The sequence below is a fragment of the Danio rerio genome, chromosome 21, assembly GCF_052040795.2.
Source record: "Danio rerio strain M-AB ecotype USA chromosome 21, GRCz13ab, whole genome shotgun sequence".
Lineage (NCBI taxonomy): Eukaryota > Metazoa > Chordata > Actinopteri > Cypriniformes > Danionidae > Danio > Danio rerio.
The window spans coordinates 26,907,501-26,924,009 of NC_141041.1; the positions used below are offsets into that span (position 1 = coordinate 26,907,501).

Consider the following 16,509-nt stretch of genomic DNA (forward strand, 5'->3'; position numbering starts at 1 on the left):
GTGACGTTATTTTAAAACGAGTTCAATTAAATCCCAAACACGCAATACGCAAATCATGGACAATGTGAATACATTCATTACCATAAAGCACAAACAATGTGCACTGGCGACCCTAGTCAGTAATTTCATCCATTGCTACAGCAAAATGCATACGAATTTAAAACGCTTACCTTTCATCCAGTCGACCACCTGGCTTGTTGACCACCTGCTTACAGGTTCCATGACCAGAGCCATTGTGGAAGTTTCTGCAGACGGTGCCAGATAAAGGTGCGAAAGCAGCGCTTCAGAAACACTCAAAAGGATGTCTGCCTGTTTTTCATCCTCTGCATGTTTACCCTGCAAATTCTGCCTTGGTTCTTGCAAACGAAGCGTTGGTGGTCTTTCAAGTTCAAAGCATTGCTCTGCATTCCTTCGCTCTGGTCTTTTGTGAGCGAGCTGTCAGGAAAGAAAACGCTAGATTTCTCTGGGTCTTGCGTGAGGGTTTTTCCTCATTTCTGTCATATTCATTCACGGTGCGATGTCTGTACATTTTCCATTCCTCGTCTTGTATATATGTGGAGCCGTAGATAAGAGAGAAGGCTGAATCCACGCAGCTGTTTGCCTCGTCTCAAGCTGTTCGCGGTAAACAGTGGTCTGCACGCGCGCCCCTCGCGCACACTCGTATGACTCGCGCCTCGTTCATTCTTGCCAGTCGTTGGCTCTGGCAAATGAGCCGTCATGAGGGCCAAGCAGCGGAAACATCTCCATAATTGAGCAGTGTGCAAAGCACAGTATTAAATACACGCTTACAAATAAACACCGAGGGACGAACGCTATTATTTGATTGTGTTTGCATAATCAAATTAGCGACTGTTTACTTCGAACCCATCGTTTTCATTTCAGAGATTAGATGCGTTTCAATTTAATGACCAATCATGTGTTGATTAAAGACACAGAGAAGTGTAGTTCTTTTCTGATGCATAAAAGGAGATTAGAGGGTGAATACAGGGGAAATTTTGAAATAAAACTGAATGACTGAGACTGCCACTTCCTAAAAATGTCTCAAATCCTATTTTCTTCTATAGAAATTACATTAAATTGGGTGTTGAACATCATAAGAATCAATAATTGATGGCATCGTTTCTATTCTTGAGAGAACCTAAAATAGCATGCATAGATTAGATGCACACACATTAACACACAATATAATAGAGTAATAATATGTATGCATTTCAAATAATATGAATGCAATTAAATGCATGATTTAAAAATAAAGTTTCCATAAAATGAGCTTTTGATAAGGTGTTTTAAACGCCTGCTATCCACAGAACTGAGATGACCTATAGTCAAGGCTTTGTGCATGATCATTCAAGAGGAAACATGCAGCGCCTTCGGCTGACTTTCATGCCACTACCATGTCCCAATTAAGCCTGTTTCTTTAAAGAAACACAGTGCCCAGCAAAAATACCACTGACATGCAACTATAAATGTAAGCACATCTCTATATATTGCAGCTTTTATATTAGGAAACCATTTAAAGATGTTCTTTGGATTTACTGTGGTTTGAGTAAAAAGCCATTTCAGATTTATTCAGTAAAAAATGAAACCATCAAAATTTTAAATGTTGTCATTTAGAGATTTTTTGGGATGTAATCATTTTAAGACAACACAATACCAATATTCTAACTTCAGCTTCAGGAGTTAAAGACATGGTTCACCAATAAATGAAACTTCTGCCAGCATTTGCGCATCCTTGTTTCAAAGCAGTTTGAGTTTTATTTTGAAAAATATATTTGAAAATTATATTTTGAAAATTATTGCAAATTTTTTATTTCTGGGTGAACTAAAAATTCACTCGAACTGATTTAAATAAATCAAGAATTGGTGTATTAACTTTCAATTTTGATTTCCCCCTTAAAGTATTTTTCATCTTTTGTTGCCAATGTTGACATAAAAAAAAAATTGGTTTATTTACAGCAGCTAAGGGGTGCCGAAAGTAAACCGTAAAATAACGACAGTTAAATTACAGAAATTTACTGTAAAATAACAGAGGTGGAATTACAGAAACTTACCAGAAATTAAATTTTAAGAAAATCTCTGTAATTTAATGTCTGTTATTTTATGGTAAATTTCTGTGTATATTAAGTGTATATTAATTCATTCATTTTCTTTCAGCTTGGTTTCTTTATTCATTAGGGGTCGCCACAGCGGAATGAACTGCCAACTAATCCAGCATATGTTTTACACAGCAGATGCCCTTCCAGCTACAACCCTAAACACCCATACACTCTCAAATACAAAAACACATACAACAGCCAATTTAGTTTAATCAACTCACCTATATCGCATGGACTGAGGGGTAAACAGGAGCACCTGGAGGAAACTCACACAAACACGATAAGAACATGCAAACTCCACACATAAATGCCAACTTTGATTCGAACCAGAGACCTTTTTTTGACTCGAACCAGTGCTAAACACTGAGCCACCATATCACCCTGGACTGTGATTATACTGGAAAAAAAATTTTTCAACACCAATTTACCAAAGCACTTTACAAATAAACTGATGACCAATCCAATCCAATCATTAGCTAAATGAAAGAACATGATCGTATTTCACAGTAATTTCCCCTCTCGTGGGAACATAAGGAGCATTGCTGACAGATGTTGAGATTCTTGCAGCCTGCAGGGGTATTGAGGAGAGACTGAGAAGAGGCTTTTAAGGGACAAGGGGAGGAGAAGGGTTCAAGGTTCAAGAGCTGCTCCATTAAGACCCGCCATCTGCAGTGAGAGTCGGGGGCTTAAACAACTATAACAAATCTACAGCATATGAGACCAGCGCCTTTCACAGCGGGAATTCAGTCCTTTCAGAAACAGAAACAACACAGGGATCAGGATCCTTCAGCACAGCGCTGTCAAAAGGAGCATAAGTCAAGGTTCTTCAACCCTTTTTCTAGACTAATGACCCTGTGGTGCTTAGAAATTGTAAAAAGGGACCCCTATTAATTATAGCATTTGATTTTTGCATTGTTTAGGGGAGGGAAGAAAACAAAGTTGTACAATTCACCAGTAAGAAGACAAAGAAAATATAAAGAACACACACAAATTTGTTTTTGTGAATTATGAGGACATTCTTATACTGTACAAACTGTACTTTATGTCACCTTACACAACGCTACAAGAAACTGTGTGCATTTTTGTCCTTTATGAAAAAAAGGATTAAAACATCTTTTAATATTAATAATAATAATAATTTATTATTATTATTAAATAATTTAATAAACACATGTAGTGGAATGACAATCAAGCTCGACTTGACTTGAGCTTGTAATAACTGTGTCATACCCATGTCATTATACTAACTTGTAGCCTGATATGTCACAAAAACATGTACACACACATGCTGGTGGTTTACGAAGGCTCTCATAATGTATTTGATACAGTAACAAATGCATTTTAAAGGGTCGTACCCCACCCCTACCCTGGAAACGTGTGGCAAAGTCTAAATATTAAAAGACTGTTAAATATGATTTTAAGCGTTTTGAATTACAAGAAAATTTTCTTGTAAACCACATTAATAGATATGCAATCTATTACACAATTGTGTGTCCTTGTAAACCACATAAATCTGCATACATACACATACACACGTTTAATAATTTGGGGTGACTACCAATAACCAGTATCCAAATAATCTCAAAGAACTTTTTATGTTTTATGACTCTTACAGTATGGTACATACATATTTACATGTTGTTAATGATTATATGTCATATTCAAACCTGCATTTTGTTGGAATTTAGCTTAACCAATATATCTCTGATTCAAGGCTTCAGGTCTCTTCAGTATACAATAAATTTACACAGTCTAGTAAAATTATAAACTATTTATACTGTCCAATAAAAAAAATACACAGTCTATGTGCAATTGGGAGGTAAGCTCTTTTCTGTGATTGTTTTAGAACTTATGATTTATTTGCCTATAGGAAAAAAGACTAAGAATAATAAACAGCAGTAAACTGTTAAAACTGCTCTACAGTTAACAATTAACACATAAACAATTGTGTTTATGACCATGCATAAAAAAGAAAAAGAAAATACAAGCTTTCAACATTAAGCAAGTTAATGAGCTGTTTTTAACATCTAAAAATCAATGGAAGTAAATGAGACCAGAAATGTTTTTTAGTTAGGTTCCAATGGCTGTGCCTGATCTTACATGAAAGAATAAGGTCCATACTGTATTTAAAATGTTGAGCTGCATTGCATTGAGCTATAATGTTTACAAAAATGTCCAAAAAATTAATAATGTCCTGTTGACCGTATTCTTAAGAGCGGGCGCAGCCATTGGAATCTTTTTGGCTCAACACTTCCGGTCTCATTCACTTCCATTGATTTTTAGATGTTAAAAACAGCTAGTTATGCAGCTTGATGTTGTAAATGATATTTTTATATTATTATTATATTATTATTTATATATTATTATACTTTTTGTGTGTAGTTTTGAACACACTTGTTTGTAGAGCGAGGGGTTTGACCGTTTTCTGCCGTTTATTATTCTTTTTGTCATTTTTCCCATAAGGGACTGAATGGGAAGTTCCATAACAATTGTGAAAACTGACGCACTTCCACATTGAAGAATAAATTCAATACCAGATTTTATTTTTCATTGTAAAAAAATAAGGATTGTGGAGATACAGGCTAAAAATAACCATTTAATTATTTACTGAATAAAGAACAAACAAAGTCGTTTCCAAACACAAAACCAGTGTACTAATGATAAAATTTCAAAAAAATCTGCTTAGCATGCAACATCGGCTATGAGTACTAAACTGTTTTTTTTATTTTTTTTTATTGGAACCTTCAACAAGAGTACAAATTTATACTAAAAAGTGATAAATCCTACAAAAATAAATAAATAAATACAAGCAGAACATAGCAAAACAAAAAGAGAAACAACAATAAAGCCAGAGGTAATATAAATTACAATAGAACATTTTAAAGTTATCTTAAAGCACGATCACAGTGATGTATAAAAGGTCACATATAAAAATGTCATATGAATATTATAGAAAAGATACATAAAATGTACAGTATCAATTTTAAAACATTGCTGGAGGTAGAGATTGTCTCCAAATATTATTTAAAATCTTTACAAAAAATTAGAAACGTGCTTTATAGACACAAATTTGAATTTGTGTATAAAACATTTTGCCAGTAAAATAGAGGACTAGACTGTTTGTAAGCTAGGCTAACTACAAAATCTACAGTTGAAGATAGAATTATTAGCTCCTTTAAAGTTTTTTTTTTTAATATTTCCCAAATAATGTTTAACAGAGCAAGGAAATTTTCACAGTAAGTCTGACAATATTTTTTTCTTCTGGAGAAAGTCTTATTTGTATTATTGCGACTTGAATAAAAAAAAATTTATTAAAAAAAAAACATTTACAGGTCCAATTTATTAGCTTCTTTAAGTTATATTTTCATTTGAGTCTACAGAACAAAAATCATCCTTATTCAATAACTTGCCTAATTACTCTAACCTGCCTAGTTAACCTAGTTAAGCCTTTAAATGTCACTTTAAGCTGTATAGAAGTGGGGATAAACAAGGGAGCAAATAATTCAGGGGGGCAAATATTCTGACTTCAACTGTACGTCACTAAATATTTTGACTGCAGTTTCTTTAAGAAAACCAGGAAGTGAACAACTTCAAATCGAAAGTGATTCTTATCAGACACATTAGCAGCGCGTAGCAGTAGGTTCGCTAGTAAAGTTTAATATACACGTGTCTGTAGTATCATACGAGTTCACAATTTATCCTAATGGAAAACAGTTTATGGAAAAATCATCAAAAATGCACTAACGTTAGTTAACCAACCGGGTTAGCGTCGATTTCCGGAATTTTATGCGAACTAAGCTTGATCGACAGGAGAGGGCAGAAACACTGCTAAAGACATAAACAACAAACACGGGTAAGTTTATTAATAGACAGCTGCTATAGCTATACTTTAATGTAGGCTTAAAGTTCTTATTAACATAAACTGTGTGTCCAAAAGACATCAAAAAGGCCATATGATTAACGTTTGCTGAACAAAAAGTTTCTTTAAATATTAGGACACATGGACTTTTCTCAACGTAACTAGCTAGTTTTGTTGTTGTTGTGCACATTAATAGGCATGTTAATGTACCATTCATGGCATATTTATGAAGTAAACAGTACTGAACCGGTCCAACCTGTTTTAACAAGAACAACTAAGGTAAAAAGTCTCTTTACCTCAAACAGCGTTTCTGTCACTGCTGGAAACATCTTAAAAACTCGTGACGCCAAAAGTAAATCAGCACGTTACAGTGCTCTGCTGTACGTTTATAAGTAAGCCCAGACATAAGTAGGCAGTTCATGATTGTCTGTCGGTTACTAAACTGCCATTTTTGCAACTGGCATCAGAAATTAGGGGACTAAAACATTACTTGTGTGTGTGGTATAGAAAGGGTTAAGCCCTAATATAACAAACATCTTCAGTTTTAATGCTCACGTCGCAGCACTGCAGTCTGCAGCCCTCCTGCAAGAAGAGGCATGGTTTATTCACAAAAAGGCAAATAAGGGTAATCTGCGCATCTCTCTTAACAGGGTAATCATCAGTTTTGTAACAAACGAAGATTAAATAGCAAAACATGGACGACGACGTGGACATGGCGTCAGACAACAGTCTGCCATTAGGAATCGGGGCTTCCGCATTCGGAAGTGAAAATGGGGATGAAGAGGACGTTCTTCCTGAGAGGACACTTCCATTCTCTCTGGGATACTCCGATCCTGTGGGGTAATATGGCTTTTTTGGTAATATGATATTGGTGGGGTGGTATGATTCAGCAGTTGATGTCCATGTTGATGTTCATTTTAGACGCGTGCATGTTCTGTGGTTCATTTGCGACACCTGCTGGTGAGATTACGCCGCTTTCAAACACAAAACAAACGTACAATACAATATTCCGTTTTAGTGTTAAAACAAACAACTCATACATAATAGAAATTAAAACAGTTTACACATTTAACCAATAAAATGGCATTGTATAACAGTAGTATAAAAATCCTGTCAGGCATTTTAGGACAGGAGTTATTTGATAACACTAAAAGACTCATTAATTATAGAAAGCTATAATTAAATGTTATCTTAAACCTTAAAACTACTAAGTTTTAACCAACTTGTCTTGGCCATTTCTCAGGTGTTTAATAATTTATAATATATATATATATATATATATATATATATATATATATATATATATATATATATATATATATGTATGTATGTATATATATATATATATATTTTTTTTGTTTTTTTTTTTGATTGTTGCTTTATATTCAATAATATATTGTAACAGGTTCTGTATATATACAGGTTCTGCTATACACACTACCGTAAGGTTTGGGGTCGGAAAGATTTTTAAATGTTTTAAAATAAGCTTCTCCTGCTCACCAAGGCTGCATTTATTTAATCAAAAATGCAATTCAAATTTTGAAATGTTATTGCACTTTAAAACAACTGTTCAGAAGTAGTTTATAATTTAATTTAATAATTTATTCCAGTCATTTTAATTATTAATTTTTAGCTTCATTACTCCAGTCTTCAGTCACATGATCCCTCAGAAATCATTTTAATATTAATGATTGTTACTATTATTAATGGCAATAGTAATAAATGCAATAGTGACTGGAGTAATAATTTAATATAAACTACAAAAAGTAATATATATTTAATGAATAAATGTTTAACAATTTAACAGTTTTTTGTTAAATTTAACATTTAATAAATGCCACCTTGATGAAAAGAATAATTTTCTTAAAAAATAAAAACATGGAGAAAAAAAAAACAATAGTGTATATAGTCGACATTTGAAAAAAAAATTCTGAATTGTCCTAAGACAAGAATGGGTGTTATTCAAATAGTTTTAGGACAACTTTGATCAAATGTTTTGATCCACTTCAAATGTTGACTACTATACATAATATAACATTTACACTAAATGACGATAGAACAATTAAAATAGATTTTTACTAAAGTTTCCAAAAATTTCCACTTCCATTTAATATGCGTTCTATGTATAAATCTCTTTCTAAGTTTAATTTGATGCATACTCCAAAATGGAACATTGTGTCTTTGACCTATTTACTAAGTTTAGTGTTGCCTTATGTACGTGTAGTTAGATGCAACCCATTCACTTTTAGTTTACAGTCTCTTGTATGTAATAAATGACACAATCAAAAATTCGTATTTTTCACCAGACAATATGTGGAGAGAGCAGAGTCGCCTGCATCCAGTTACAACTCCATGGAAAGTAACAGCTGGTCAGAAACAAGAGAAGAGCATGGACCGACTCGCACACAGTAAGATTTCATCAGCGACATTCACTGTTTTGATATAAGCTCAGGGGCAGTTTTATTTACATCTATTGAAAAAATCTCGAGGCCACTTGAGCATTCAGTTTCTCTAAATTTATTACATATATTGGTTTGAGTAAAATGTAAATATATTTTATTCTTTAATGGGCATGATCATTTACAGCTTATTTTGGCAGAAAATGCATCTAAAATGACATTGCTTTATTTTGAATTTGGATGAAATGTCATCTGAAGTTTACAGGAAAAAAAGCTAAATGTTAATATGTTTTACTCCAGCATAACCATACAGTAAATCTTAAATCTAAAGAAAAAGTCCTGATCTCTCGATTTTTTTATAGCTGGCACAGGTATTACTGTATGTTCATTATAAAGTGTAACAGCATTTTAAAGAAAGGATTTAGGGTTTAGCAGTGGCATATGTAGCATATGCAGTCAATTAAAATGACACCTACTGTAGAATGTTTTTTTAGAGAGAGATCAGAGACTTTGTTCTCTGTGTGCTTGTGGCTTAGGTTGTCATTCTCGTAAGTCTGGTTGGCCAAGATAAGAGTTTAACTTTTTCCACAGGGTTCAGCTATACAGACGAGACTCATCTGCTTCTAGCAGTGATTCCTTTATTAGTGATGATGAAGACTTGAATATGGAAGATGAAGCTGGAGAAAGGTCAGCCAAAGTCACATGATGCATCTCTACTGTTTTGAGTTGAGCCATAACCATGCTTATTAGTTTACGATTCAAAGGTCTTATATTATGTTTTGAGTCATTTTAAGACTGGCAGATGTTGTTTATACTGATTAATGCCTTTAAACATTTGGATATGAGGATTGTTTATTGATTTAATATTCATTTATTTGAAACATTCATCTATATTTATTTAATTTAAAAATACATTTAGTAGGATTTTTTTATGTTTAGATTTTTCACTTCATCCTTAATGTTAATATAATTTTAACATTGCCAATAAAAGGTTTGGGGTCAGTAACATAAAAATGAACCCCTCCTCTTTCGGTTCAAGTCTTCCTCAGAATGCTTTTAACAAATGCTTTATTATGGGCATGGAGTGCTGCGAGCAAAGGGAGGAGTGGGTGTGGCCTGCAGAACAGGGAAAATAGGGGAGCAAACAGTTGGCTCACAAAATGAGAGACAAACCTTAAAGAGACCCATGATTTTATAGTTTACAAAGTTAAAATGCAAAGAAATATACAGCAATTTAATGTCCTGCTACATTTGTTATTCATAATTTCATATAGGTCTATACAAACCCACAATTTATTTATACCATTATAAATATAATCATGTTTATATAAACCCTGGGTCTGAATGCAGACACAGTGGAAAGCAGTGCAGCACATCTCTTGTCTATTTCAACCATTAGCCCTGCCAGTAATCCGGAGCGATCAAAGCGAACACAGCAGCACAGATATAGGTGATGTGTCTGAATGGTAAGGAACTTAACTGATAAAAGACAAAGTCCGCCATTCTCTCATTCTCGTACAGCTCTCTTGACAAAAGTGCTTGCTCCACACATACAGCTTTACTGTATCAGCCCTGGCAGAATTGCGGGGAAAAACGTGCAACAAACCCTGTGAATCATGGAAACAAACACATACAACCCTTCATAAACGGTTAAATACTATGTGCCGTGTTCAGTCAAAGTCTCACTGCCTGGCAGGTTTGCCTTGCCTACGGAAAGCACATGCAGTCATGAATATTCAGTGGTTATTTTTGTAAATTGCGAGGTCCCTGAACAGATCAGGGTGGTGCCGGATCAGATTTCAAAGATGCCGGATCCAGCTTGTTCCAGGGCAAATTAAGCCCTGTGAATAATTAAGAAGCAGGGTCTTCTTCTTTTTCTTTGTTTTTAACAATGGATAGAATAGTGCAGAGAATTGATAGGAAATAGTTGGTAGCAGAGAGAGGGGAAGAGTCGGCAAAGGACTTTAAGCCGGGAATTGAACTCGGGTCACTATGAGCACCATGGTGCTATATGTCACCGCATTAACCCGTAGGCTATTGGTGCCAATGAAGCAGGCTTCTCATAGGATAAGAATTTTCCGCTATGAATAATAATGAGAAACCAACACATCACCACTGGACAGGCAGATCAGTGTTACGTCATCGATTTTGATCCCACCCCAAAAAATATTTTAAACCCAGACGATGAAATTAGCTAACAAATAAAACATGATCATTTTGAGCTTTTATGTTGTGTATTATCATGTAACACACAAAATATGTTAAAAAATCTCAAAATAAATTGCTCAGGCAGAACCTTTTAAGCAGCACAACTGTTTTCAGAAATTCTTAATTATAATAATAATTCATCAAATCAACATAAGAGGGATTTTTGATTGATCATGTGACATCTAAAACTGTAGTAATGATTTCGAAAATTCGAAAAGAAATGACATGAAAATATAATAAAATAGAAAAAGGTTATTTGAAATTATAATTAACTTTACTGCTTTGATCAATAAATTTAGCCTTGGTGAGCATAAAACTTCTCTTAAAAAACATTTAAAAATCTCAGCAGCACCCAAACTTTGAACAGTAGGACAGTGTTCATTTGTTGTCACCTAAATATCTTTTATTTGTACTTTTTGTTTTAAGTGTACGGAAAAAGAGCAAGAGGGAAGCAACTGTGAAACAACAAAATCAACCTCCTCCTGTTAAACCCGAGTTGGAAGTGGATCCAAATGAGAAGAGGCATCCTGCAATGACTGTGGCATTCGCTTTCAATGTAAGGCTTACAATCATTCACAGTCCATTTAAAGCCATACATCCTGTTTTTCACGCATCCCTTTAACGAAGAGTTGCGAAAACATTCTGTGCTTTATCTCAGGCCCTCACAATCTGCCTAAAGAAACTGGCACAGGACGAATTAAAGGTCTTCAAGAAACTCCTGTGGGACCGATATCCAGAACGCTTCCGTGATCCCTTGGACGGACTTGATATTGTGGATCTAGTGGATAAGATGCTGGAGCTCTGTGATATTGAGGTGTCTATGAAGATCACGCTGGCAATCCTTCATTTTTTGAACTTAAAGAAGCTGTCTGAATATCTGCAAGGGCTTTGCAAAAGAAGTAAGTTCTGTTACTGAATTTATTATCTGATTCTTTAGCCGAAATATAACCATAATTGTTACCAGTGAGAAGAAAGAAAAGCTCTTTGACCGCTCTTGCGAAACTGTAATGTGTCATGGCTGACCACTTGTGACCGGATCACTGAAAATGCATTTTAACACCAAGTTAATTTTAATTTATCTAGCACATTTAAATTCAACAAGTGTTGTACCACAGTGCTGAAAAAATAGTACCCAAGATTAAACCATATCAAACACAACAACAATATAAAACTCTTAAGATACAAATAAAAGCATGCAGATAAACCAAAACAAAATATAACTAATATTTTCAGGCGTCACCATGGACTCAAGAGAACAATGTGGGTGATGACCTCATGGCTGTAAGAAATAAACATTCCACTGTTAGTGAGCTGCAACCTCGATGGTTCAAGGAGAACCAATGGTTAAACGGGACTGGAAAGAAGCAATTGGTTGCAGGAAGGAAGAGATCATGACAAAGAATAAAGTTTAAATGGCCATGAAACCTTATTCACACCTCTAGTTTGAAAAAAAAGTCAGCAAAGGGGGTGAGTCCAGTTTTGTTCAGGTGGGAGTGTCGAGTGGCGAAAGAGTGTAGGGTTTGCATGAAAAGGGGAGTTTATTACATGGACAACAGCTGATTTTCACACCAGCAACACAAACACAGGTGCAAGGAAGATAGACAGTGATTCAGAGAGCAGATCTGAGAGCTGTGTGGAAGTAGAGGATGTTTAGTCCATAATGTTGTAGTGATATTACTGTAAACTTAGTAACTAAATCATTTTGGCTAAGGTATGTCTTTAAAAAAATGAAAGAGTATTGCTGACGATACTAACTAACTTTGCCATCTGAATAAACATAAACAAAGAACAATGATCACACACTTATCCAATATGTAGAGACAGGAATATCAACACAAACTGGAACCGCGTCTTTTTTTAAAAGGAGACGAGTGGCAAATCTGGATTTCACCATTTCTATATGCGTAAAGCTCTGTTCCTTACAAACATATTTTTTTGCATGTTAGCCAGTGCTGAATTGGTAAATTGTGAGGTCCCGAAACACATTGGGGTCAGTGATCTGGCATGTTACCCGAGGATGGAAAGGTGCCGCGCATGAAAGTGAAGAGTTGGGAAGTTGCAGAAGAAAGTGAAAGTGAACAGCAGATGGGGAGGAGGGCAGTTGAGGAGGGGGATCGGTAAAATGAGGAGCCGGATGAGATTTTAAAGGTGGCAGATCCGGTGTGTTCCAGCACAAATTAAGCCCTGATGTTAGCAGACCACTGTAATCCAATGTCTTGGATCCACACATGAGCGATGCTCTCATCGCGGAGAAATGGAAACAAAACCTTCATTGCAGCATGTTTATAAACGCAACACTGACGATCAATGTCTCCAAACAATTCTTCTACTACTTGTTTGAATTACGATTGGCAACATAACGCAGCGTCTCTCTGAAGAGTAACAGGTAAAAGTAGTCTTAGAAGCTATATCATGCATATTAAGTTGCATAAGTTGCATTATTCATTATAGAGCATGCTGATTGGTTCGACCCAAGTCTTTCTCATGATTTAATGAACAGACATGCTGAAAACTAAAATGACGTCACTTTGTATCAGCCGGTATATACAGCCAATTTCCACTCTGGAATTTACACAATGATCGCATGGCCGTGAAATAGCTTAAAAAATTTTCTTTTCAAATCAGACGGACAGATTTTCTCTAAACAACGCAAAAATAATACATTTTACTAAAAGTGTTTTTAGCAATGTGGCACATATATATGACTGTCAACATCCCAAAAATGTGTTTCGTGACCCTTTAAGAATATGGTGATATCAGGTATAACTCCTGATACCAGGATAACTCCTGAAGTGGTTGGTGCAATCTGAATGTAATCTGCCTTGGATGTACTTAATGTATTAAGTGTATACAGACCCACAGTACATTATACCTTTAGTCTTTAATGAGTTTCATTTTTAATGTTTTGCAGACGAAGTGCGCTACGAGTTGAAATTGTCACTTAAGAGGAAGTATGAGATGGTATACGAAGGGTTAAGTCAACAAGGACAACCAGTGCCCTTTGAGTCGGTCTATACAGATCTTTACATCACAGATGGCATCAATGCATCAGTGAACAGCGAGCACGAGTTCAGATCTAAGATAGAACAGCTCGAAGAGACGGGAAAAGTCAACCGAACACCAATAGCCAGAGAGGAAATCTTTCCCCTTGGTAATGAGAGGTCAAGGCATGTCAGGTCATTATTAACCAGAGGAGTCCCAGGATGTGGTAAATCGTTTGCTGTGCAGCGCTTCATCCTCGACTGGGTGGATGGGAAAGTCAACGAAAATATTTACTTTGTCCTTCCTCTGCCATTCAAGGAGCTGAATCAGATGCTAGAAGGAGAGTACACCCTCCTTACTCTAGTCAGCACATTTTATCCAGAGATGAAGGAAATAGACACTCTAGATTTCGAAGGCTGTCCTGTACTATTCATATGTGACGGACTGGATGACACTCAAATCCTCTTTAATTTCCGGAGAACAGTATATTGCTGTGATCTGACCAAGCCTGTGAATGTGCAAGTGTTGATGACCAATCTCATCAGAGGGAACCTGCTGTATAGCGCCAGCGTGTGGGTCACTTCTAGAGCAGGATCTCTAGATGTGATCCCGCCAGAACACGTCCACCAGCTCATGGAGGTTCGTGGCTTCAATAATGATCAGAAAGAGGCCTATTTTAGAAAGACCATCCCAGACGGAGAGCTTGCCGAGAAGGTGATTGCTCACATCAAGTCTTCAAAGACGCTGTTTATTATGTGCTACTCGCCGCTCTTCTGCTGGGTGGCATCTAAAGTGCTTCAGCGTCAGTTGGTCAGATCTTCAGCAGAGCTGCCCAAAACACTGACCGGTCTGTACACCACCATGCTGCATCTTCACACTAAAATGTGTGATCAGAAACTGCTGAACAACCCCAATAAACACACCAGTGGTCTGACTTCTGAGATTTTGCTCCTTAAGCTTGCAAAGCTGGCGTACGGGATGCTTGAGAAGAACGTGTTTCAGATCGAGAAAGAGCACTGGGAAGAGATCGAGTTGCCGGAGTCGTACCCTGCCATCGTCTGCACCGGCCTCTGCTCTGAGTATTACAGAGAGAAGTACATGATTTACACAGAGAAGGTGAGCTGCTTCTCTCATCCGACCATTCAGGAGTACCTTGCGGCTCTTCATGTTTTCTACTGCTACAGGAAACATGGGAAGAACGTTCTTGATCCGAGCAAGCTGAAGGTCTTAAAGGTTTCCTTGACAGACTTGCTTAAGAGCGCAGTTGACAAAGTTTTAAACACCAAGAATAGCAACTATGATATCTTTCTCCGCTTCTTGCTGGGTTTGTCTGTAGAGGCCAACCAGGAGGTGCTCAAGAGCCTCCTGCAGATCTCCAGCAGCTCTAGCCAGCACGCACGCGATGAGACCACTCGCTTCATCTTGAAGAAAATCAAAGAAGGACACTACGCGGAGAAACATGAAACCCTTATGCGCTGCATTGATGAACTTAACCCATAACCGCAGCACTGAAGTGTTGAGTAAAAAGAGTCCCATGATGAACTTAAACCAAATGAACCTAAAGCACGGCTCACACAGTCTGATTTTTAATAATCCCACACGATTGCCACATGACAGACTGCACAAAAATGACTCCGATGTTACACTCTAAGATCTAAGTTCAGACTGAACAACAATGCAGTAATTTTGCATACAGCATGCCTCAATAATTAAATTAAAAAAAGCACTGGTTTGAAGGTGTAACGTTCATTCTGCACTCCTCTTGGTTGTTGCTTTGATGCTTGTTGTAACTAAAGTCACACTACGTGAACGTATCTCAAATCTTCTAAAAATGCTAGAACCTAAGGGAAAATTTGATCGCATCTGTTAAGCGGCTGTCAGTAAACATGTCAAACCAATGATCAAAGTCCACAGATTTGAGTCTAGGATTACAGGAATCTTTTAGTATTTCCTAAATTTTACTAAGATAACCAAATCGTAGTTGAAATCACAGTGTGAGCAGGTCTTAAGTCGTTATACCAAAGGTGTGTGGTGGTAGAAAAAATGAGCTATGAATGTTTTCAACCATCCAAAAGTTCATCTCCCAAAAGCATTAGGGCTTTTCACACTGTACTTAAATCACTGTGAACACTGCTTTTAATCAAGGGTGAAGAAGTGTTTTACACTTATCATTTAGAGGATTACGAAACCTTTGTGTGGTGTAGGGTTGCTTTTGTTATTGCTAAAGCTATAATATGATTAGATGCTAAAGGGCCAACAGTTTACATTCATGGTTCTTTTTGGTCTGGGACCATAGATTTGTTCTAAACTTCACCACCTTACAGCAACCCTGGGTAAAAATGTTAAATGGTGAGAGAAATTATGTGAACTAAAGAAAGCACTGTTTCTTTTTTACCTTTATAGTCTGTTAACTCCATTCTACAAAAAATAAAGTACAGTTATAATTTATCAGCTTTAATATATCGACCAAATTATTTATCAGACTGTTTATGTTAACATTAAAAATAACCATTTAGCTGGGTTTAACATCATCTAGAATGAACAATTGAAGTCTGAAAAGACTTGCCAATGACTTCATAATGCTTCATTGAAGCCCAGGGGCCTCATTTATAAAACGTTGCCTTGAAACTATTCTTTATGTAATATATAGCCACTTCACAATAGTGCTTATAAGTGATTCAGAGAAATGAATGCATGCACAAAATACACATGCTTCAGATGTGAAATTTTTGCAAATGATCTTGAAATAGTGTACAGAATGGTGTCAGGTTTCAGCCCTAAACAATGCCACCAATAAATCTGTTAATCATATGAAAGAGCATCAGTCATGTCCAAAGTCTTTACTCTTGAGAATAGTGAGTGCCAAGGATTGCTTAGTAAAATGACGAATTCTTTGCCACAAGGAAAAGTGTGTTCTTATGTTCAGAACTAAGCATGGGATTCATATTTTCCAATTCTGAAAGAT

General features: G+C 36.1%; 2 protein-coding genes across 7 annotated transcripts in view; one reads left to right on the forward strand and one right to left on the reverse strand.

The window, feature by feature from the left end:
- Positions 1-6,700, reverse strand: part of cnksr2b (connector enhancer of kinase suppressor of Ras 2b) — a 109,061-nt gene extending 102,361 nt beyond the window's left edge. For 2 of the 6 annotated variants that reach the window (XM_087301363.1, XM_087301362.1), the window contains exon 1: positions 6,511-6,700. In XM_087301363.1, the coding sequence (XP_087157489.1) occupies positions 6,511-6,553 (43 nt within the window). In that variant the 5' untranslated portion in view covers positions 6,554-6,700. Of the gene's footprint in view, positions 1-170; positions 665-6,251 lie in introns of those variants that run through there. The other 4 variants (XM_087301365.1, XM_087301366.1, XM_087301361.1 and 1 more) reach the window with 2 other exon arrangements.
- Positions 5,683-16,365, forward strand: nlrc3l1 (NLR family, CARD domain containing 3-like 1). The gene is made up of 7 exons (XM_087301368.1): positions 5,683-5,949; positions 6,606-6,795; positions 8,262-8,363; positions 8,946-9,041; positions 10,989-11,118; positions 11,221-11,461; positions 13,474-16,365. The coding sequence occupies exons 2-7, from the start codon at positions 6,650-6,652 to the stop codon at positions 15,042-15,044; spliced, it is 2,286 nt and encodes a 761-aa protein (XP_087157494.1). The 5' UTR covers positions 5,683-5,949; positions 6,606-6,649; the 3' UTR covers positions 15,045-16,365.
- Positions 16,366-16,509: the final 144 nt, after the last annotated feature.

Excerpts from the sequence above, each read along its gene's own strand:
- nlrc3l1 (XM_087301368.1), top strand. The coding sequence starts at position 6,650 with ATGGACGACGACGTGGACATGGCGTCAGACAACAGTCTGCCATTAGGA. Across the intron at positions 9,042-10,988 it reads GAAGATGAAGCTGGAGAAAG|TGTACGGAAAAAGAGCAAGA; the intron begins GTCAGCCAAAGT and ends TTTTGTTTTAAG. Across the intron at positions 11,119-11,220 it reads CTGTGGCATTCGCTTTCAAT|GCCCTCACAATCTGCCTAAA; the intron begins GTAAGGCTTACA and ends GCTTTATCTCAG.